At 40.7% G+C, this 24,941-nt stretch overlaps 1 protein-coding gene across 1 annotated transcript in view; it reads right to left on the reverse strand.

Moving 5' to 3' along the window:
* MROH2B (maestro heat like repeat family member 2B) overlaps positions 1-24,941 on the reverse strand; it is an 89,135-nt gene that overhangs the window by 60,180 nt on the left and 4,014 nt on the right. The window contains exons 4-11 of the mRNA XM_056112021.1: positions 24,101-24,260; positions 22,345-22,443; positions 18,606-18,760; positions 15,551-15,691; positions 14,525-14,617; positions 14,364-14,433; positions 12,695-12,808; positions 10,716-10,789 (exon numbers count right to left, since the gene is read on the reverse strand). Of these exons, the coding sequence (XP_055967996.1) occupies positions 10,716-10,789; positions 12,695-12,808; positions 14,364-14,433; positions 14,525-14,617; positions 15,551-15,691; positions 18,606-18,760; positions 22,345-22,443; positions 24,101-24,260 (906 nt within the window). The remainder of the gene's footprint in view (positions 1-10,715; positions 10,790-12,694; positions 12,809-14,363; positions 14,434-14,524; positions 14,618-15,550; positions 15,692-18,605; positions 18,761-22,344; positions 22,444-24,100; positions 24,261-24,941) is intronic.

Here is a 24,941-nt window from a genome sequence, read left to right on the forward strand (position 1 = left end):
ACTGCTTCCCTGGGAGGACGTCAGTGTGTCCTGGAAGGCACCATGGTAATGGAGATTTCTTTGGGCCCCATACCAAGCCGAATTCACCTGGGCACCCCAGATGGAGCAGATGCAGTCTCCTTGCCTACTCCATATGGAACACAGCAACCAAGAATTTGCACAAGCAAGATGCAGGTGTGCAGCTCCAGGACTAAGTCTCCAAATTGCAAGGCAGCAGTGGAGATGAGCAGTTCCACCCTGGCTTTCCTTCTACTCTTGAAGCTGGCTATCTTGCCCACAACCCACCGCCAGGGACCATCTTAGCACACCAGTAGCCTGGGTCGAGAAACTCCCAGTTGAATCCCAAAATGGATTAGTGACCTACAGAAATGTTTCTGGAAAGCAACTGTTTACAATCTTAGAATTCCAAAAGTGCTCAGCCGCATGACCTCTCATGATATGCAAAACGAGCAATGGAAAATAAATGATCTAGCATCTGCCCCTGGTAGGCAGTCTTGAATGGTGGTGGGAAAATTCAGGTAAAATATAATGCCCAGAAGTAGAGAGAGAGAGTATTGGGAAAATTGTCTGCCATAGACCCAGGGTGAAGACTGGAATGGGGTGTGTGGGGAGATGATGGGGACATTAGTGGTGGAAAATTTGCACTGGTGTTTGATCATTGTATGGCTGAATCTCAAACATGAATAAAAGCTTTGTAACTGTATCTCACGGTGATTCAGTAGCCACTGTCACTGTCCTCCTGTTGTTCACTGATTTGCTTGAGCAGGCACCAGTAACATTTCACAACAAATTGTGAGACTTGTTGTTACTGTTTTTGAACTATTGAGTATGTCACAGGTAGCTTGCCAGGCTTTGTTGTGTGGGGAGATACTCTTGGTAGCTTGCCAGTCTCTCAAGAGGGGCAGAGGAATTGAACCCAGGTCGGCCATGTGTGCTATTGCTCTTATTTCCCTGGGGGCTAGAAAGTTCAGATTAACTCCTAAATGAATAGAGATTTCGATGAGTAGGAAGAAATCAGGTAAATATGATGGATACCCAGTAGTAAATATCATTTTGTGTTGGATAACATTGAGTTGGCTGGTCCTGGAGGTCTTTGGCTGCCGGAGCCCTGGTCGGGGTGGGGAGGAAAGCTCAACCCGCTCCCCTCCAAGGGGTCCTGGCGAGCGAGGACAGTCAGGCGTGGGGGCAGGAGACTGAGACCACTCTCCGCACACATGAAGGTACTGGCAGAGGGACAAAGTCACGTGGGTTCCGGGGCCGAGATTTCCAAGCCTACTCGGATTTGGGCCGAGCATCCTCCACCCAGATCCTCCAAATTCCAGTAGGTGGGGGTCACACCCACTAACTGGCCCCTGGCGCCGTGTAATCCCATCAACGGCCAAGACACAGAGACTATAAAAAACAGCTCCCGGAAGAGAACAGTGCAGTATCCTGCCCCTGCGTCTGACTGTCCTCGCTCGCCAGGACCCCTTGGAGGGGAGCGGGTTGAGCTTTCCTCCCTACCCCGACCAGGGCTCCGGCAGCCAAAGACCTCCAGGACCAGTCACCACCATGCTGAGACCACTCTCCGCACACATGAAGGTACTGGCAGAGGGACAAAGTCACGTGGGTTCCGGGGTCGAGATCTCCAAGCCTACTCGGATTTGGGCCGAGCATCCTCCACCCAGATCCTCCAAATTCCAGTAGGCGGGGGTCACAACCACCAACTGGCCCCCTGGCACCGTGTAATCCCATCAACGGCCAAGACTCAGAGACTATAAAACCCAGCTCCCGGAACCACACGGCTGCGACATCTTATTATGACATCTTATTATCTCATTCCTACTTTGGACAAACTGGCAGGTTACCGAATGTAGCCTGCCCACATGGCAGAGTCTGACAAACTCCCTGTGGTGTACCCAATATGCCAAATACCAGTAACAATGATGGGTCTCATTCTCCTAAAGAGCCTTGAATATAATCTCAGGGCTAGGATGAAGGAGACATTACTGGGACCTGCTCGAGGCAATCGACGAATAGCAGGATGATTTGTGATTTTGTGATTTGTGTGAACATTCGGTTATCCTTGTTCCTCCTTCAGGGATCTTAGGTTTATTGAGCACTCCCACAACAGTGCCCTGCCTTGAGGCACACCCAATTCCATCAAGCACTAATAATCCTATATTGCTTTTATCTTTCCTTAATGTCATTTACATGGTTTATTTGGCAATGTCCTTCTTCTATAGACACAGGAAGACAGTTGATGCTATGCTTTTTGTAATGTGGGAGTTAACTGACTCCGAAATAATATTTACTCCTGGGCATCCATCATATTTACCTGACTTAAACCTCAGGTCTCCGGGTCCAGGGGCTGAGGTCTCCAAGCCTGCTCAGATCGGGGCTGAGTATCCTCCACCCAGATCCTCCATCTTCCAGTAGGGGTCATGCCCACCAACTGCTTCCCCTCCCCCCACCCCTCCCCCCATCCTGCGCCATGTAATCCCATCAATGGCCAAGACCCAGAGACTATAAAACCCAGCTCCTGGCCGTGCAATATTTTGTTATCTTATTCTTACTTTGGACAACCTGGCAGGCTACCAAATGTAACCTGCCCACATGGCGGAGTCTGGCAAACTCCCCATGGAGTACTCAATATGCCAAATACCAGTAACAATGATGGGTATCATTCTCCTAGCCCTGAAAGAACCTTGAATGTGGTACTTTTTAGAATCTCAGGGCTAGGACAAAGGAGACATTACTGGTGCCTGCTCGAGGCAATTGACGAACAACAGAATGATCGTGATCATGATGGTGAAAGCTCAGTTACCCTTACTTTCTAACATCCCAAGAGAAGGATCTCAATGAAGGGACTGGATGGACCCAGGGCAATCTGAAAACTGCCCTGGCATCAAAAGGAGACTACTTAAGCACCATAAGTATAATAAGTTAAGAGCATGGTCATGGAACCAATTCTGTCGTGACTCAAAAAGAAGTAACCGAATAAGGACCCTGCTGGGGTTAAGAAAGACTTAACCTGGCCTGAAGACTGTGGTCTGGAATATATATCAAGAAGTCCCCAGGAAAAGCCAATCGTTAATCTTAACGTATCTCTTACTGTGTTCATACAAAATGACTAGAAATATTACAAGAAATAAATTTACAGGGACGGGCACGGAGGCCCAGCTCTGGACAATAAAGCTGAACGGCTCCAATTCCAACCAGGTACAGCCCGCCCCCAAGGGCCTGGGATCCTCTCTGGGCATGTGCAGCTAGATCCATCTCCTAGAAAGTCGGTTTTCTCCCCTGATCTGCGCGGGATGGGCACGGAGGCCCAGCTCTGGGCAACAAAGCTGAATGGCTCCTCATTCCAACCAGGAGACATTCCCAACTCCTCGCCCAGTGCCAGGGACTCTTTCCAGAGCCGCAGCCGCTAACACGGCCATGAAATATTTTCCCACTACATATGCCATAGGAACCATAAGCTACCTTCTTAGATGGAAACTTCTCTAGTTTAGCTCAGCCACTAGAAACACAGTAGCCAATAACTCATAAGCCTATCTTAACTCATACTGCATACCAAGCAGAATCGTAACAGAGAACGTGAAGGATTAAACCACACTTTTCACAATGGCAAAGCAACGCAAAAGCCCACCAAACTTTCTTATTGAAGAGTCTAGCCCAGATGACACCAACAGTACTGTAGTGTTAGACAACCTCTCTGACAAGGAATTCAGAAGGGAGCTACTTAGGATGCTTAGGGAACTAAAAGAAACAATGGAAAGCAATGCCAATAGAAGACAAGAGGATTTGAAGGCAGAAATGAGGAAAATGCAATCGAAAATGTCAGACCTGAAAAATCTCGTAGGCGAATTGAAAAAATCAGTGGAAGGCCTCAGCAGAGGAGTAAGAGCTGCTGAGAACAGAATCAGTGAGCTCGAAGATGAAGTTCAGAGACTCTCCAGAAAAGAGCAGAAAATGGAAAAGAGACTCACAATTCGGGAACAGATGGCAAGAGAAGATTGTGATGAAGCCAAGAGGGGTAACATAAGAATTATTGGAGTCCCAGAGGGACAGGAAGAAAACCTTGATGAAGAAGAAACTGTCAAAGACATCACTGCTACAACGTTTCCAGAGCTGAAGAAAACTTGTGACCACATTCAGGAGGCCCGAGGGGTACCAGCTAGAAGAAATCCGAATAAAATTACCCCAAGACACATTCTGATCAAAATGACCAAAACCTTAGACAGAGACAAAATTCTGAAAGCAGCAAGATCGAAGAAAGAAATCTCTTACAAAGGAGCATCCTTAAAATTCACAGCTGATTTTTCTGATGAAGCCCTCATGGCCCGAAAACAGTGGTGGGACATAGTGAAAAAACTCAATGAAATAAATGCCTCCCCAAAAATACATTACCCAGCGAGACTCTCATTCATAATAGAAGGAACAACATACAGTTTCACAGACAAACAACAGCGCAGGAACTTCATAGACTCAAAACCATGGTTACAAGAACAACTAAATGGGCTACTTTAAGGCAAGAAAGGACCCTCAAATACACCAAATTTCAACAGAACAATGGGACAGAATCCCATAACAATAATCTCTCTCAATGTCAATGGGCTAAACGCACCAAGTAAAAGACATAGAGTGGCAGGATGGATTAGAAAATTGACCCAACATTCTGCTGCCTGCAAGAAACACATCTCAATAGTCAAAGCAAACACAGATTCAGAGTCAAAGGCTGGAAAACAATCCTACAGGGAAACAGCTCCCATAAAAAAGCTGGGGTAGCCATCCTAATATTAGACCACATCGATTTCAGAGTGAAGAAGGTCATAAGAGACAGTGAAGGTCATTTCTTATTGATCAAAGAATCTGTGCAACAGGAAGAACTTACAATAATAAACGTATATGCACCTAATGAGAGACCAGCAAAGTACTTAAAACAACTACTCATAGATTTGGAAAAAGACATCAATAGCAACACAATACTAGTGGGAGACTTCAACACCACTTTGGCACCTCTTGATAGATCAACCAAACTCAAGCTTAGCAAGGACATACTTCATCTGAGGGAAACAATGGAAGAAAGGGACTTAGTAGATATATACAGGACACTTCATCCACAAAAAGCTGAATACACATTCTCTCAAGCGTACATGGAACATTCTCCAAGATAGACCAATGCTGAGCCACAAAACATGCCTCCATAAAATTAAGAAGGTAGAGATTGTATCAACAATCTTCTCAGACCGTAATGCACTGAAATTAGAAGTAAATCACACACAAGAACAGAAAACTAAATCAAACACCTGGAAATTAAACAGTGCGCTACTGAACCACGAGTGGATTAGACAGGAAACCAAAGAGGAAATCAAAAGATTCCTAGAAACGAATGAAAATGAGAACACGAGTTACCAAAACTTATGGGACACAGCAAAGGCTGTGTTAAGAGGAAAGTTTATAGCTCTACAAGCATTCCTCAGGAAGGAGGAGAGAGCACACATAAGTAACCTAACCTCACAGCTTAAGAGCTTGGAGAAGGACCAAAAAAAGGAGCACAACCCGAACAGGAGAAAGGAAATAATAAAACTCAGAGCAGAGATTAACGAGATGGAAACCCAAAAAACAATCCGAAAGATCAATGAAACCAAGAGCTGGTTCTTTGAGAAAATTAACAAAATCGATAAGCCCCTAGCAAAACTCACAAAGAAAGGGAGAGAGAAAACCCTAATAAACCGAATCAGAAATGAAAAGGGGGTCATTACAACAGAAACCACAGAAATTCAGAGGATCCTCAGGGAGTACTTTGAGAAGCTTTATGCCACGGAACATCAAAACCTCGAGGAAATGGATAAATTCCTAGACTCCTACAGACTCCCAAGGCTGAACCAAGAAGACCTGGAATACCTGAACAGACTTATCACCATCAAGGAAATTGAAATGGTAATAAAAAGTCTCCCCAAGCACAAAAGTCCTGGCCCGGATGGATTCACTAGTGAATTCTTCCAAATCTTTCAAGAGGACTTACTCCCAATCCTCTTTAAGCTTTTCCACGAAATTGAAATATCAAAAACACTTCCGAGCAGTTTCTACGAAGCAAATATCACACTGATACCAAAAGCAGACAGAGGTACCACAAAGAAAGAGAATTACAGACCGATATCCCTGATGAACACAGACGCAAAGATCCTCAACAAACTACTAGCAAATAGAATCCAACTACTCATCAAAAAGATCATACATCATGACCAAGTAGGATTCATCCCAGGGATGCAAGGATGGTTTAACATTCGGAAATCAATCAACATAATCCATCATATCAACAAAAGAAAAGATAAAAAGCATATGATTATATCGATAGATGCAGAGAAAGCATTTGACAAGATCCAGCACCCCTTTATGATGAAAACCCTAGCCAAAATAGGTATAGAGGGGACCTTCCTCAACATAATTAAAGCCATCTACCACATGCCTACAGCAAGCATCATCCTCAATGGGGAAAAACTGAGAGCCTTCCCTCTAAGATCAGGGACGAGACAAGGATGCCCACTCTCTCCACTGCTGTTCAATATAGTACTGGAAGTACTTGCAGTAGCGATTAGGCAAGAAAAAGATATTAAGGGCATTCAGGTAGGAAAGGAAGAAATCAAGCTCTCACTATTCGCAGATGATATGATACTCTACTTAGAGAACCCAATAACCTCCACCAAAAAACTCCTAGAAACAATAGACTCGTATAGTAAAGTTGCAGGTTATAAAATCAATACCCAAAAGTCCATGGCTTTCCTATATGCAAATAGTGAGAGAGAAGAAAGCAACATGAAAAAAACAATCCCGTCCACAATTGTGCCCCAGAAAATCAAGTACCTAGGAATCAGCTTAACTAAGGAAGTAAAGGACCTGTACAAAGAAAACTACAAAACGCTACTTCAGGAAATAAATCAGGACATGAAGAAATGGAAAGATATCCCCTGCTCATGGGTCGGGAGACTTAACATTGTCAAAATGGCAATACTACCGAAAGCACTGTACAAATTCAATGCAATTCCTATAAGGATACCCATGACATTCTTCAAAGAAATGGAGCAAACACTCCTGAAATTTATATGGAAGAATAAGCCCCCACGAATAGCTAAAGCAATTCTTGGGAAAAAGAAAATGGGAGCAATCAACCTCCCGAACTTCAAACTGTACTACAAAGCAGGAATAATTAAAACAGCATGGTACTGTAACAAAGGCAGTACTGCAGACCAATGGAACAGGGTTGAATACACTGACATCTCCCCTCAATCATATGATCATCTAATCTTTGATAAAGGTGCAAGAAATGTGAAGTGGAGTAACGAAAGCCTCTTTAACAAACTGTGCTGGCATCACTGGACGGCTACATGCAAAAAAATGGGCTCAGAACTCTGCCTAACACCATGTACAAAAGTAAGATCAAAATGGATTAAAGACCTCAACATCAGACCAGAAACCATAAGGTACATTGAAGACAAAGTTGGCAAAACCCTCCATGACATTGAAGCTAATGGTATCTTCAAAGATGCCACGCCACTGACTGAGCAAGTGAAAACACAGATAGATAAATGGGACTATCTTAAACTAAGAAGCTTCTGCACCTCCAAAGAAACAGTGACCAAAATACAAAGACAGTCTACAGAATGGGAAAGGATATTTGCTGAATACACATCTGACAAGGGGTTGATATTCAGTATATTCAAAATACTAGTTAAACTCCACAAGAAGAAAACATCCAACCCCATCCAAAAATGGGGCAATGAAATGAACAGAAACTTTCTCAAAGAAGAAATCCGAATGGCAAAAAAGCACATGAGAAAATGCTCTACATCATTAATCATTAGGGAGATGCAGATCAAAACCACAATGAGATATCATCTCACACCTCAGAGACTGGCCCACATTGAAAATAACAAAAGCAACCGATGCTGGTGTGGATGTGGCAAGAAAGGGACAATCCTTCACTGTTGGTGGGAATGTCGACTGGTTCAGCCCTTCGGGAAAACAGTATGGACGATTCTCAAAAAATCAGAAATTGAGCTCCCATTTGACCCAGCAATACCGCTCCTGGGAATATATCCCAGAGAGGCAAAAAACGTATAGTCGAAGTGACATCTGCACTTGTTTGTTCATTGCAGCACTCTTTACAATAGCCAGAAACTGGAAGAAACCTGAATGCCCAAGAACAGATGACTGGTTAAAGAAACTTTAGTACATCTATACAATGGAGTACTATGTAGCTCTTAGAAAAAATGAAGTCATGAAATTTACATACAAGTGGTACAACATGGAAAGTATCATGCTAAGCGAAATGAGTCAGAAAGAGAGGGATAAGCATAGAAAGATTGCATTCATCTGGAGGATATAAAGTAACAAAATATGAGATTAATACCCAAGAATAGCTGAGATCAGCATCAGGAGGATTACTCCATAGCTTAGAGGCCAGCCGGGTATTCTAGGGGAAAGGGCAGTTCAGATAGAGAAGGGAACACCAAGTGGAGGGTGTTTGGAGGATCCTCCCAGGAGGGGAGATGCATGTCAAAAGTAGACTATTGACTGAACATATTTGCCACCCAATGCCTCTTTTGCAGACCACAACATCCAAAACGAGAGAGATAGAACACAGGGGCTTGCCCTGCCACAGATGCAGGGTGGGATGGGGGGATGGGGGTGAGGGGGATATTATCCATGGTGGTGGAAAATGGGCACTGGTGGAGGGATGGGTATCTGATCATTGTATAATCGAAACCCAAGCACAAAAAATTGTAAATCTACAACTGTACCTCATGGTGTTTCACTAATAAAATAATAAAAATTTAAAAAAATCTAAAAAACTCTCAAGAATATAAATATATTGTAAAAAAAAGAAAGAAATTTACTATGATTGGTTAAATGGATTACAAGCTGAGGAAAGGAGAAAAGAATACACCCTAGGTGGAATCCCACCCTTGAGCAGATCTAGTAATCTAGAGTGCTGAACCCTCAGATGAGATTTTGTCATTGAGTTAATCTCCTAGAACTTTCTCTGAAGGAGTGGCTTTATCTCTGTTTGTTGTTATGACCATGTTCAACCCCACCTATGTGTACCCACACCCTTCATTATTTCTATATAACTATGCTGTAAGAGGAAAGAAGGACTATGACAGACTACTACGAGACAAGAAAGAAGATATAAAGAAGCAGAGGACTTTGAGGTCTACCAGGAAATTAGTACGATTGAACTATGATGACTAGGATTGGGACCAAAACTATGACTATGATTGAGCAGTAAGGGGAGAGATCAGACTACACTGGGGTGGAGAGAGAAATAAGCCAACTACCAACCAGCTGGGGCCTCAGTTCCCCTGGTCCCTCCTCCGTCTGTGCCATGGGCTGGCCAGGGGAACTGTTCTCAGCCACCTCCCGCGAGCTTTTTTTGGAGACTCACGATTTTGAATAGGAGGTAGGGCTGTATGGGGGAATTACCAATCAGCAGAAAGCCCTAGAGAAATCTCCCCCCACCCCAACCAGCGAGGAAAAAGAGGCAGTCTATTTGGTTTTGCCTGAGAAACTGATCTTCCTTAAAATTTCTGTGCTCTTTTATTTCACCATAAATTCTTCTACTGCTAATTCTTCAACTGAATCGACCAGTTAAGAGGCTAGACTTTTATACTAACCACTCCATTGTTATTTTTGCATAACTTTTATTATTTTAAAACTGGTTGTTACAGACCAAACCCTTTTAGGGACTTTTAATATTCTTTCAGACCTTTGCTAGGCTTTCAGTCAAACAAAAGTTCCAGTTGTTATTTTGTTTAATTGTTCATCCATTCCTGAAAATGTTCTCTACAGTTTTTGCATTGAAAAGTGTTGGATTAGAATAGCTGAGATCAGCACCAGGAGGATTACTCCATAGCTTAGAGGCCAGCCGGGTGTTCTAGGGGAAAGGGCAGCTCAGAGAAGGGAGCACCAAATAAAGGGTGTCTGGAGGATCCTCCCAGGAGGGCAGATGCATGTCGGAAGTAGACTATGGACTGAACATGTTTGCCACTCAATGCCTCTTTTGCAGACCACAACACCCAAAAGGAGAGAGAGAACACAAGGGATTTCCCTGCCACAGAGGCAGGGTGGGATGGGGGGGATGGGGGTGGGAGGGATATTATCCATGGTGGTGGAACATGGGCACTGGTGGAGGGATGGGTATTTGATCATTGTATAATCGAAACCCAAGCACAAAAATTGTAAATCTAAAACTGTACCTCATGGTGTTTCACTAATAATAATAATAAAAAAAGAAAAGTGTTGGATTTTTTTAAAATGAAATAGTAAACAGGGTGCAATCTGCTCTGTGCAGAACTTGCCCCTGGTGCTTTCTAGTTGGAAAACAGATATCTCTGCGAAGAACAAGTTTCTCAGTTTATTTATTGCTTTCAGGAAGATATTCTGTTTATTTTAAAGCTATTTGAGGTACATAAATAGTGATGCTTTAAGAAATTTGTTTCTACATTTTATTTTCTGTTGTAGAGGCCCTTGAACCAAATATACTTTGGTTCAACTTTCAACTTTCCCTTGGTATAGTTTCTAGGAAAGATGGAGTTCTTTTATAAGTAGACTTGATCATGGAGTTGCTTACTATAAAGTAATCACCTAAGTAGGTCATTAAATAGCCCAAACCACTTTATTTGCCCCTAAGACATCATCAGCCAAATAAGTGTCCCCATTAATTCTCTTACTTTTATGTTCCGATCATTCATGATGGCTTTGATTGTTCTTTCAATTGAAGTGGCATAGTCTCTTAATTTAGGCTCTGAAAGACAGAAGAGAAAAATGGAATGAAGTAACCAAAGGATATTGGTTGAGGGTCTCAAGCACTGTGGTGGAGAGGTGAGGTAACTGTGTCCATTAAAAGCACAAATATCAAAATTAGTGTAAGTCTCTGACCCGAACTAAAATTAAATTAAAATTTAAAAGTTTTCCAAAAGAGAGTGTGTGTGTGGAGGGAGAGGTTGAAGGGGACATTGAGATATTGATGGAGGGACTCTGATACTGGTGGTGAGGGGAGAGTTGGAACAGTCTATGCCTGAATCTATTATTATCAGCAATGTAAATCATAAGGCCTACACAAAATTGGAAAGGAAACTAAAAGTACTGTACAAATGTTTGGGGTTTTACTTATTGCAGTTGTGATACAAAACTGCACTATTATGTCCTTGATATTTTATGTTATTTAATTTTCTCCTGCCCTCTTCCCCCCCTTAAGGTTTTTAAAGATGCTGATTGTGTTTTTTTTCATTCTCTCTGTAACATTTGGTTTCATCTTGTTTAAAATGTTAGGTTCCAAAGTGGATTCTGTATATCATGCCCAATTGATCAGGTTTTAACTTTGTGAGACAATTACTTTGTATTTCTCATGTTCCTATTCTTCAATAAATCCTTGTTAGTGGAATTTTTAAAAACAATTATAGTGTGAAAAAATTAATTTTCATATTATATTTTATATTGAATATTTTATATTCACATTATATTGAATCTAAGACTGTAAAACCCAGTGCCTGGAAGCATGCGGCCACATTTGCGGCCATGCAACATCTTATTATCTCATTCTTATTTTGGACAACCTGGTAGGCTACCAAATGTAACCTGCCCACACAGCAGAGTCTGGCAAACTCCCCGTGGTGTACCCAATATGCCAATATCAGTAACAATGATGGGTCTCATTCTCCTAACCCTGAAAGAACCTTGAATATGGCACTTTTTAAAATCTCAGGACTAGGGAGAAAGAGACATTACTGGTGCCTGCTCGAGGCAATCCATGAACAACAGGATGATCGTGATAGTGATAGTGATCTAATCTAAGATATCATTAAATTTTCAACCCAGGTTCGATTCCTCTGCCCCTCTCAGAGAGACTAACAAGCTACTGAGAGTATCCTGCTCGCATGGCAAAGCCTGGCAAGCTACCCGTGATGTATTTGATATACCAAAAACAGGAACAATAAGTCTCACAATGGAGACGTTACTGGGTCCACTCGAGCAAATCGATGAACAATGGGAGGACAGTGTGACAGTGCAATTATTATTATTATTATTATTATTATTATTATTATTATTAGTTTGCTTTTTGGGTCACACCTAGCGATGCACAGGAATTACTCCTGGTTCATGCACTCTGGAATTACTCCTGGTGGTACTTGGGGGACCATATGGGATGCTGGGAATCGAACCTAGGTTGGCTGTGTATAAGGCAAACACCTTACCCGCTGTGCTATTGCTCCAGCCCCAGTGCAATTATTTATGTTGCACCACAAAGAAAAATAAAGTAGTGACCTATTATATTTAAAGATGCAGTGAATTATAAGATATATTTGATATCATAAAAATATCTGTTCTTGGCATTAATGAAAAACAATATCTCACTGTAGTTTGCTCTTTTCTAAATATACTAAACTTTCGAATATCATGAATTCCTGTTTAATAGACCATTTGTTATTAACAGATTTTAAAAAATTCTAAATTATATTTTGTTATTCTGTTCATTCTCAACTAGACACACGCATAAATATCTTGAAAGAAGAGAGATGCGAAAGCTTCAATTTTTTCTTTTAAATTACAGAAGATAAAGAGACACAAGACAGAATTAGAGAATGCACAACTTTAAGTTTACTTCTTGATACAAAAATAAACCATCTATATTTTCATCTTTACTGCTTACCATCAGCACTGACAATCAGTCTCAACAAAATCAAGGTTCTTGTTCGAATGTCTTCATTATTACTTCTTATTTGTTCATCAAAAAATTCAACCAGGTCTGCAGGGTTGGAATGGGCTGCAAGTTTAAGAAATAACTGAATCCATAAGCACTCATTTTCACCTTAGGTTAGATTCTTATGAATAGAGAAACTGTCATGAAGATTATAAAAATCTTTTTGGTTAGAAATTAGATTTTATTATGTTCATGATTGTTTAGTATCAAAAAATTAAATAATCAGTTTGATCGCTAGGAAAGTGACTTATTTCTATTCATACTTGTGGATGTGACCTTATTTGAAAATCAGGATCTTTGCAGATGGAGTCAAGTTAAGCTGATATCATTAGAATAAATCCTACTTCAATATGACTGCTGCTTTTATTAGATGAGGTGACACAGAGATTCAGGGAGAATACCATGGATGGGAAGGAGGCAGTGATGAGTGATGTTTCACCAATTTTAGTGCTAGAGTGCTGCACCTTGTGGGAAGTCAGCAGTCAGCAGAGAAGAGGGAGGAAAGGCTTGGCTGAATTAGAGAAGATTGGGTTGGACACTGTGAATTAGGTTGCAGAAGAAGAATATAATGAAACAGAGGAATCATATAGGAAAGAACTAGAATCTAAAGGAAAATATACAATGAAGTAACAGAAATGGCATATTTAGGGGTAAATGTAGGTATGGGAGAGCATAGGATTGCTTTTGTCTCTAAAAATAGGAACATTGAAAAATAGTTTTGCATTCTGATTCTGGAACCTTTGGGTTTGCTTTCTCTAAAGCCTATTTTGATGTTCTAGCCAAGTTATGGACAGAACTGTGAGCTTACAGCAAGCTAGAAAGGCAAATAATGAAGGTGAGAAAGAGGCAAAGGATATAGATAAGTAAGGAAAACTAGGTAATAAAAGGGTGATTCCAAGTTTGACACAGTTTCTTAGTAACTACAAATGCAATAAAAAGTATTTCTTATCTTTCATTTTACTAACAAATCCTGATTTGTCTGAAGACAACCCATGCATATGTGGGTTCAGCAAAGTAGTCACAAACACACAATGACAAAAGAATAACCTCTTCAATAAATGTCACTGGGAAAATTGGTTTGGATCCTTATCTTAAGCCACACACAAAAATCAAATCAAATGAGTTAAAAAATTAAATGCAAGTCCTAAAAAATTACAACTCTTAGAAAAAAACAGACAGAGAAATGTCCTTGACATTGGTCTTGCAATGATATTTTAGGTTTGACACAAAAAACAAAGGTAACAAAAGCACAAGTAAAAAGGAAACCAACAACAAAATGGAGAGGTAACTTATGAAATGGGAGACCATTTATAAACCATGTATCTGGTAAAAGGACAATAACCCGAATATTCTGTTCACATTGTTGGTATTAGAACAGAAAGTTCTGTCTCTCTAGAATGGAATCTTTTTCTTTCCAGGAAAGCTAGGATGGGGGTCACTCTACTGCTCCCATTTCTCTAAGGAATGATGATCAGGTCAGACACTGAACATTTGAATTAAAGAAACATTTTGTGCCTGAATGTTTTGTGCAAATGGACCTATTGTGATAGTTTGTATACCCACCATCACCATCACTGATCGTATTTTTAATAAAACTCCTCTGGATGCTGGGTTTTACCTAGAATGAGGAAACAGCTTGATGCTTCTATTTCATTTTCCCTGACTGGAGGCTCTTGAACTTTGCAGATCTGAATGAGAAAAACAAACCAGAGGGTTTATACTACAAACAGAAAACTTGTGAGAATGAAACAATCAGATTTGATAACATGGTTTTCTTACCTGATTGAATAAACTGGTAAAGATGAGTCTTAGCAAGAGCTTTGGAAGGACAATACCATAAAGGACAACAGCAGTTAATATTTGTCTTAGACTCTAGAATGAAAGATTTCAAAGGTCAATAGAATGAAAGATTTCAAAGGTTGCCACCTCCTATAAGGCAGCAGCAAATGATATATAAGAACAAAAAACTATGTTACATAAGGAAAACAATCACATAAACATCCTGAAGTTACGAGCTTTCTCTAGTATTCTGGTCCCTCTACTTTACAGAATGCTTTAACAGATTAAAGTATATGTAAAAAATCCCTAGGGTGCTGGAGCAATGGCACAGCGGGTAGGGTGTTTGCCTTGTGTGCAGCCGAACTAGGTTCGATTCCCAGCATCCCATATGGTCCCCCGAGCACCGCCAGGAGTAATTCCTGAGTGCATGAACCAGGAGTATCTCCTGTGCATCGCCAGGTGTGACCCAAAAAGAGAAAAATCCCTAGAGTGAGAAAGATAGTATAGTAGGTACTTGTCTTGCATGCGGGTAATATGGGTTCAACCCCCAGCACCCAAAATTAACTCCAAAATGTCTCCAGGAGTGATCCTGGAGTGCAGAGCCAGGAGTAAGCCCCGAGCACTTGTGGATATGACCACAAATCTATAAAAAAAAGTAAATATTAATATCATCCTGGAGTTCCCACTATGAAGCTTGTTCTCCACCTCATATATTCTGAGATATATTTTACTACAGCGGTAGGGTGTTTGCCTTGCATGCAGCCAACATGGCCGACCCGAGTTCGATTCCTCCGCCCCTCTCGGAGAGCCCGGCAAGCTACCGAGAGTATCTCGCCCGCACGGCAGAGCCCGGCAAGCTCCCCATGACGTATTCGATATGCCAAACACAGTAACAACAAAATCTCCAATGGAGATGTTACTGGGCCCACTCGAGTCACACAAGTACTTTAATTTCTAGAAAATTTAATATCTTGCAGGAGAGTTCAATCACTCTTGGAATCTGATCCCCTAAGAAGTGATTCTTACCTGAGTTATGTGGAAATCGATTTCTTTGTCCTTATACTGGTTCAGGACCCAGGGTATCTGGCTCAGGGCATATTCACACAAATCTTCTCGATGTAGCAGGAGACTCACCGCAGGGCCATGAGCCTTAATGATGGCTAAAGTCTGTAGAGACACAAATACTATTTCTAAAACTCCTTATTATGCATTTTGTACATTTCTCAAGATGACAAGAATGTTAAATTACTCCCCACCCCCTACCTGTCCAATAAAATTTAACACCTTCAATCACTACTTCGAATTAAGAAATGCTTACTCGGGGGTTGTACTTCTGACCACATTGCTCCCTTCTGTTTTTTTTTTTTTTTGTGGTGCTTGTCAGAGGGTTCACCTTTTAGTTTCAGTGCTTATAATCTAGCTCTGGTTTGACCGGGAATTTCTTGCAGGACCAGGAATCACAGATTGCATTGCTGCTAGGGTTGTGCTTGGTTGACTCCCACACTCTTTCCTATAAGGGCTGGACCAGTGTAATTTTCATCAAAAGTATCACAATCACAATCACAACCATCCTGTTATTCGTCGATTGCCTCGAGCAGGCCCCAGTAATGTCTCCTTTGTTCTAGCCCTGAGATTTTTTTTTTAAAAGTGCCATATTCAAGGCTCTTTCAGAGTTAGGAGAACGAGACCCTTCATTGTTACTGGTATTTGGCATATTGGGTACGCCACGGGGAGTTTGCCAGACTCTGCCCTGTGGGCAGGTTACATTCGGTAGCCTGCCAGTTGTCCAAAGTAGGAATGAGATGATAAGATGTCACACTGCCTCGAATGCAGCCGTGTGCTTCCAGGAGCTGGGTTTTATAGTCTCTGAGTCTTGGGCGTTAATGGGATTACACGGCGCCAGGGGGCCAGTTGGTGGGTGTGACCCCCGCCTACTGGAATTTGGAGGATCTGGGTGGAGGATGCTCAGCCCCGATCCGATCCGAGTAGGCTTGGAGATCTCGGCTCCGGGACCTGCGTGGCTTTGTTCCTCTGCCAGTACCTTCATGTGTGTGGAGAGTGGTCTCAGCACGGTGGTGGCTGGTTCTGGAGGTCTTCGGCTGCCAGAGCCCTGGTCAGGGTGGGGAGGAAAATTCAACCCACTCCCCTCCAAGGGGCCTCGGCGAGGACAGCCAGGCGAGAGGCAGGAGACTCTGCACTGCTCTCTTCCGGGAGCTGGGTTTTTGGAGAAAATATTCCCCCTTTCACTTTGATATATCTTTCTACTTCTTCTTCCTTTTCCTAAATCGACCCTCTTGCCTAGATTTGGTCTGTTGCATCATTTGGAGTTTTTCTTAGTCTCCCAGATTAATACCCTCCTTTATTCAGAGGTACAGTTCAATGCAAATTGCTATTATACAGCATTTACTGATCCCTGTCATACAGCGGTAGGGCGTTTGCCTTGCATGCAGCCAACATGGTCGACTCCAGTTCAATTCCTCCGCCCCTCTCGGAGAGCCCAGCAAGCTACCGAGAGTATCTCGCCCGCACGGTAGAGCCTGGCAAGCTCCCCGTGACGTATTCGATATGCCAGACACAGTAACAACAAAGTCTCCAATGGAGACGTTACTGGGCCTGCTCGAGCAAATTGATGATCAACGGGAGGGCCTTTACTTTACTTTACTTTACTTTACTTGTGTCTCCACTAGACTATTTTCCATCTCCATATCTCCAGATAAAAATGAAAAAAAAAGTCTTTCAGTACTTCAAAAGTATTCAAACCTGTTGCACATTCTGTTTCTAATTTGTTCAACCACCCTATTTTTAGCCAAATAACTCTACTTTTTTTTAATCCTAAAGAGACTTAATCATTTCCTGTTTGAAAAGATTAAATGGTTCCCCAAAACACAGAAAATAATGTGTATATGTATTTTAAGTCTTAAACCATAAAGCCCAACATAACTGACATGTGCCAATATATTTAACTGAAATATTATTCCACTACTCTTACCCACTCCCACTCCCCCACTTATTTAGCGAGAGCTAAAAATCAAGTAATAGAGAATAGATCTCAGGGTATTGGTGAATAAGAGGATGATTTCCTCATCTTACACACTCCAAATGTTTTCCTGACTCAGGACCTCTTGCACATTCTATAAACTCCTCTTTTATCACACTGCTCACTCTCTGACAAGGTAGCCAGTACATAACAGGAACAATCAATATTTTTAGAGTAAGTGAATGTGTGAATGAATGAATAATCACAGCAATTTCTCACTTTTAGAAAAGTATATGGGGCTTCATCTCTACAGCTCTGCCGATGGACTAGCTATTTTTTTCCAACTTTCACCTTTTAATTAAAATTTAACATGTTCAAGTTAAGTCACTGGAAAATTTAGTGTCCTAATTATTGATAGTTTCATCTTAATCTATTTCTATACACATTTATTTTTAACATCAATCTTAGAATGATTTTCTGGCACTATAATCCTTGTTAAAACCCCCTAAATATTTTTTATTTCTTAAGAAAAAAAAAGTCCAAATCCCTCTGTAAATCTTAATGTTCTTCATTATGTATCAAAAACTACCTTTGCGTTATCTTTCTTTCTCTCCTTTTTACCTTTTCATGTCGGATTCATTTCAGTGTGCATGTTATTACATCTCTAACCTATGCTCGGGAGGTTTTATTCTCTCCTTGGGAATGCACTTTCTCTGTCGTGAATAATTTTATGGGCTGTGAGCACAATTCCAATGCCATAGCCTTTGAAGCAATCACCACAGGAGTCAAGTGCTTCTCTCTTTGTGCTTCTTGGTGCTTTGCATACCTTCCGATCACTTTCCTAACTCTTTCTGAAGAAGTCAGAAAGCGTTTATCAAATTTGTGTGGTTTCTCAATTGTATTGAACTAAAATTTTCTAGAGGAAATTTTTAATAATTTCCACGTTAGCTAATGATTTAACCATCCAGCATGCTAAAATTTGTAATATTTTCAAAACAAAATATAGAAACAAACTGGAACCACAGAATGATGTCAAAAAGAGAAGAGGAAATTCAACCACTATAGAGGAGAAACTAGCCTGAGAAGGATAAGGGTCCTACTCACTTGAATGCGAGAGTCTGTGGGGGCCCACCTCTCCATTATATACCGGAACAGCATGAAGATCTTATCAGACAGTCTGTTGGCATCCAATCTGGGATAGGGGAAATCTTTCCAGTGGTTGACATACTTATAAATGGCTTTGCTGAACTTCTCAAGGGCTGCATTTTAGGACAATCGCAGGTGAGAAAAATAAAAAATTGAGGACCATAAAATAATGTGAGAAGAAAACATTACTAACAATATGTAATTGTTTATACATAGTATTGCCATTATGCTAAAAAAGTATATAAAATGTTCAACCACTTTAGTGAAATATATACTAAAATTATAACAATTAACTTTCATGAATAGATAAAATTTAAGACAGGATCAAGTGCTGAGTAGAGAGAGATATGCTCATATTTTCACATATTGCTGATCAGAGTATGAGTTAATGCAAATACTTTGAATGAACATTTGATGTTATATACCAAATTTGAATAAAAGTTTTCTATGACTTAGAGATTCTAATTCTAGAGGGTCGTTAGATAAGCATATACACAAAAAACTAGTATAGGAAGATTCATATTACCTTTTTAAGTACTATTAAATATGGGCTGGAATTAGAGTAAAGCAGGTAGGGTGCTTGCCTTCCACACACAGCAGACCTGGGTTCAATTTTTAGAACCACATAGTCTTCTGAGCCCTAACTGGAGTAAGTCCTGAGCACAGCCAATTGTTTCCTTCCCCCCAAACCCTCAAAAATCCAACAAACAAAACAATTGAAAACATATATCGGCTAACATATCTTCCAAGATGTAAGGTAAGGTAAAAGGTAAAGCAGTAGGGCATTTGCCTTGCACGCAGCCAACATGGCCGACCGGAGTTCGATTCCTCCGCCCCTCTCGGAGAGCCCGGCAAGCTACCGAGAGTATTCGATATGCCAGACACAGTAACAACAAAGTCTCCAATGGAGACGTTACTGGGCCCGCTCGAGCAAATCGATGATCAACGGGAGGGCCTTTACCTTACCTTCCAAGATGTAAGCTGAAAAAATTATAACATGTAACATATGATAGAATACAGTAATGGAAATGTACTCTAACTATATAAAGCAGCAATTATGCATCTCATAGTAGAAAAAATGGGGCTGGAGTGATAGCACAGCTGGTAGGAAGTTCACCTTGCACACGGCCGACCCAGGTTCGATTCCCAACATCCCATGTGGTCCTTCAAGCACCATCAGGAGTAATTCCTGAGTGCAGAGCCAGGAGCAAACCCTGAGCATCACTGGGTGTGACCCAAAGAGCCAACTCCCCTCCAAAAAAAAACCCCACAACAAAACAAAACAACCCCTTAATTTAAGGTAGAAGTTAGACTTATGGTGACCCTTATAGAGCACAGAGAATGTGATAGCTGGGAGAAAAGATGATAAGGACCCTGACTGTTAGCTATGTCTCACTCCTTGTGCAATGGTCAAATGGTTAAGTTTATTTAGTGACAACTTATCAAGTTCCAGTTTGTATATTATTCTTTTGATTTTTTTTTCAGGTTATATCCGGTGATACTCAGTTCATATTCCTGACTTTGAACTAAGGGATTAATCTTGGAAGGCTTGGGTAGCTATATTGGGTGCTGGAGATCAAATCTGGGTCAGTTGCCTGCAAGACAAGTGCTCTATCCATGGTATTACTACTCTAGCCACTGATTTGCATATTTTTCCATGTGTCTCTCAATAAAATTAACATATTCCTGTACTTTCAAAGATTTTATTTGTGCTACTTTGATTTGTATTTTTGCAACAAATACATGAAACATTACTTTTTCCTTCAGCACTCAAGTTTCTTTAGATGATAAAGAACATTCATAGTTCACTCCAGTGTATTTCACTTGCAAATGATACTTGAAAAAAATACAGGCTCACTGTTTATTGACTCATTTACATCCCAATACTCCAATCAAACTTTTCCATAAACTTATAAGAATTTTGTTCTATAGTTTTGTATGTGTGTCTCTGTCTTATTTTGACCTATAAGCAATCTGAGAGAAGAGATGTGTTGTCCATTGAAAGTTTCTAAGGCAATAAACACCAGGTCTGCTGATTTGTGGAAGGATGGGTGGAAGGATGGCTATTAATTTTATTCATTTTCTTTAGCAGTGTTCAGTCAAGAGTTTCTTTAGTACCTAAGGGTATTTATATGGCTTTATAAAACAAAGACAGACAAGTCTCATTCATTGCCTGGATGATTTCTAATTTTATCACCATTTTCCTTCTTGGTTGGAGACTGAAATGCATTAAAGGCATCAAAGTTTATTTGGAGGAACACAATGTTGTCTTCAAGATCAAGCAGGAAAACTATAGAGTATTGAAAAGTGGACTAGAATGATATAGTTCCTTAAGTCCTTGAGTCAGATGGTCCCTGCTCCAAGTTAGCAGTATGACTGTAAGCAAATGTTTGATCTTTTGAAACCTTAAAATTTTCCTTGTTAAATTGAAGTAAAATATTATCTACTTAGTGAGGTTACAGTGAAAGTTAAATGAAGCAAAAATATTAAATTCTCAAGGCAGTACCCAGGCACATAGTATATACTATGCATTACAAAAATTGCCTTCATTGAAATTATAACATGGGGAAGTAGGCAAAAGAAGACAGTTTGATAGATAAGATATTCCTGACAACATGAACTCTACATTATTGCAAATATTCAAAATTATAACAGTATTTTAAATTACAGTGTTGGGACTTTGAAGTTGGAAGGGATCATAGAAATCATGTCATCTGACATATGTAGACTTGAAATAGACTGAGAGATGGGCAGAGTCACCTGATGGCTCTGTGTTTAATAAGACAGTAGTTGAGGACTCTAAACTCATCAAGGAGTCTCTCATTGTGCTATATATATGCCTTTTCTTAGGAATCCCAAGGCAAGTTCTTTGTAGAATCTTAGCTTGCATATAAATATTTTTAGTTTGGGACTGGGGAGATTTATGATATTTTAGTTTTTCTGTTTTGAAATTTTTTTGTATTTTAACTAGATTGTTTACCTATCACTATTACAATGTTGTATTATCAAGAAATGTCAATATTTAGCTTACTCTTAATTACTGGTAACCTCTCATCGTTGCATAATTGCAGTGGAAGGTAATAAAATTAAAGAAAAAGCATAATGGAAATGGGGACTACAGACAGCATTGTATAGTCAAATAGATTTGGACAAAACCATCACCTCTATACCTTACATCATCATCTTCTGGGGCACTGTCCACTGTCCACTGACCTCCCTTGTTCATTGATTTGCTCAAGCGAGCACCAGTAACGTTTCCATTGTGAGACTTGTTACTGTTTTTGGCATATCAAATATGCCATGGGGAACCTGCCAGGCTCTGCCATGCAGGTGGGATACTCTCAGTAGTTTGCCAGGCTCTCTGAGAGGTACAGAGGAATCGAACCTAGATCAGCCACATGCAAGGCAAATGCCCAACCCACTCTGCTATAGCTCCACCACTGTGGTATCGTTCCCTCTGTGCCATCATTCCAATCTTCTGGGGCAAAGTACTTAATTTCTGTGACCCTCACATTTCATTTAGAATGAAAGTAAACAGTAGCTACACTTCATACAATTTCTGTGAGCAAGAGAAATAACTACTGACAAAGGACTCTTCTTGCTCTGGGCACTCAATTATTGGTAATAGAAAATTAATCAGACGTTGGCCCAATGCTTAATCTGATCTTAGTAAAGACAAAAACATGGACATACACACCAATACAGAAAGCTTCTTTCATTTTTTCCTCCTCAGCAAGCCTGAGCATGGTTTGCATGGTGAGCAGTGTCATCATCATGAAGGGAATACTCTGAGATACTGAAGCAAAGGGACAAGAGAAAGGCATTACCTTCTCACTTGGGGAGTTCTGTATCTCCTCCTCCCTCATGCAAACCACAAGACAAGCTTTCCAGGTAGAGTGGAAAGTAAAGGAGACAGAGTAGAAAGATGTTTCCCTTCGGATTTCACTGTGAAAAGTAGTTCAAGAATAAAGGCCAGAGTGATAGTACAGCAGGTAGGATGTTTACCTTGAACAAGGTCAATTTGGGTTTGATTCCTGGCATTCCCATGTGGTTCCCTGGTCACCACCAGGAATAATTCCTGAGTGCAGAGCCAGTAGTAATCTCTGAGCTTTGCTGGGTATGACCCCCAAACAAACTAACAAAAATCAAGTAGTGAGTAGCTTAAGACAGGATTCAACACTTAAGTTAACTTAAATGTATACAAAGAACTCCAGGTCAAGATAATTTAGAGATACTGTATATAATATTCTCTCAAAAAAAGCCTCTGACTTTTTTTTTCTAATCAGGAGAAAGTCATGTTTCTCCAGCCCACCCCCATACTTCTTTACATAATTATAACACTATCCTCCCATTGTTCATCGATTTGCTAGAGCAGGCCCCGTAACGTCTCCATTGTGAGAATTGTTGTTACTGTTTGGCATATCAAATACATCACAGAGAGCTTGCCAGGCTTTGCCCTGCGAGTGAGATATTCTTGGTAGCTTGCTGGGCTCTCTGAGAGGGGCGGAGGAATCGAACCCGGGTTGCCCGGGTCGGCCACTTGCAAGGCAAATGCCCTACCCACTGTGCTATTGTTCCAGTCCTTTACATAATTTGTCTATGGCCATACCACCCTAAACGCGCCCAATCTTGTCTTTACATAATTTACTTCAATAAAATTATTTTGCTTTACTAAAAAAGTTGGGTAGTGGGCATTGGTAAAGGGATTGGTGTTGAAACAATATGTTCCTGAGACTAAATAAAAAAGTATCTTTGTAACTTTGGAATTTATAGTAATTAATTTTTTTTAAAAAAGAAAATGTTACAGTACTAATGATAGAGCCACCTCTACCTACTGTTAAGTAGCAACCATTTTCTTGACTGCTTATTATTTTTTTAGCATCCATCTCTATCACTATAACTTTCAGTATGCTCGTTCTAACCCAGGTCATAGGTGCTCAATTAATACGCTAAAGTGGGGTAGAAACAATCTAAGAAACACTGTATTCATGTAAGTACTTGGTGGTATATAGAATGACTTGTAGAAAGGGTAGCACTGTAGCACTGCCCTCCCGTTGTTCATTGATTTGCTTGAGCAGGCACCAGTAACATCTCCTTCTTGAGACTTGTTACTGTTTTTGGCATATCAATACGTCACGGGTAGCTTGCCAGGCTTTACCATGCGGGCAGGATACTCTTAGTAACTTGCTGGGCTCTCTGAGAGCGGCAGAACTTTTGCAAATACAAATCCAGGTGAAAGTGAAAGAGTCCAGTCACTTTCAAAGCAGCATGGACAAATGGTGGGTCAGCAGATTCATCTCTGCTCATGAAAAAGTGCACACAATCCTCTCAAAACCTGTCTGACTACAGCAGAATGTAGATATGGTCTCCTTTTGGCCTTTGTTCCCGTTTGCTTACTGACAATTAGGGGCAGATGTTTTTGCAAGTTAATGTGGAAAACACTTCCCCTTTACCATAGCTGGTTGCCAGCTCCGCTAGAGCCAGTACAGTGAATTCATTTGGTAGCTCTAGGATCCTGAAGTTATTTTGTACTTCATACATTACAGAGTTGAAATCATGTGCTGCAAGAGACACCAAAACTTCCCCAGCTAGCATTCTGATTTCTCTGACGATCTGAGGAGAAAAAAGAAGACCAGAGTGAGTCTCCAGATGAGAAATGGCCTCTGTAGGTTGTGTAAATTCCTTCAGCTTGGGGTTTGAGGTGAGTAGGTTGCTGCAACCTAGCTCCAGGGTGAAAGAGTAGAGGGGATTTCAATACATTTCAAGACCAAGTGCTTTGTTTTTAAAAGAAATGTTATTTTGAGGATCACATCTGGTAGTGCTACCAGGGCTTACTCCTGGTTTTATTCATGGTCAGAGTCACTCCTAGTGATGTTCAGGGTGCCGTTTACAGTGCTGGGGGTTAAACCAGGGCTGGCTGCTTCCAAGACACTCCTTTACCTCTGTACTGTCTCTCTGGCCCCTAAAACCAAGTTTTAATATATTTCTTACAAATTTGAGGTTACACCTGTTCTCTGGATAATCGATCTGGCACTTTGAACATGCAGGATTCTTGCTTCATGTTTATGTCATATGAATTAGATAACAAAAGGAAAATGGCACTGACAAGTCACAACTTTGGCGTCATCATTGTCCTCATCTAATTATAATAATGAAGATAGTTCGGGTGACTTATGCTCTTGGTAATAGTGAACTAGGTAAAGTTGACCAATTTTCCTGCTGAGAAAAATAAAAAGAGCTAGATACTAAGAGTATACTAATAAAAACATAGAAGGGATTCCAATCTATAATGTA

This window comes from Sorex fumeus, unplaced genomic scaffold (assembly GCF_029834395.1).
Source record: "Sorex fumeus unplaced genomic scaffold, SorFum_2.1 ptg000015l, whole genome shotgun sequence".
Lineage (NCBI taxonomy): Eukaryota > Metazoa > Chordata > Mammalia > Eulipotyphla > Soricidae > Sorex > Sorex fumeus.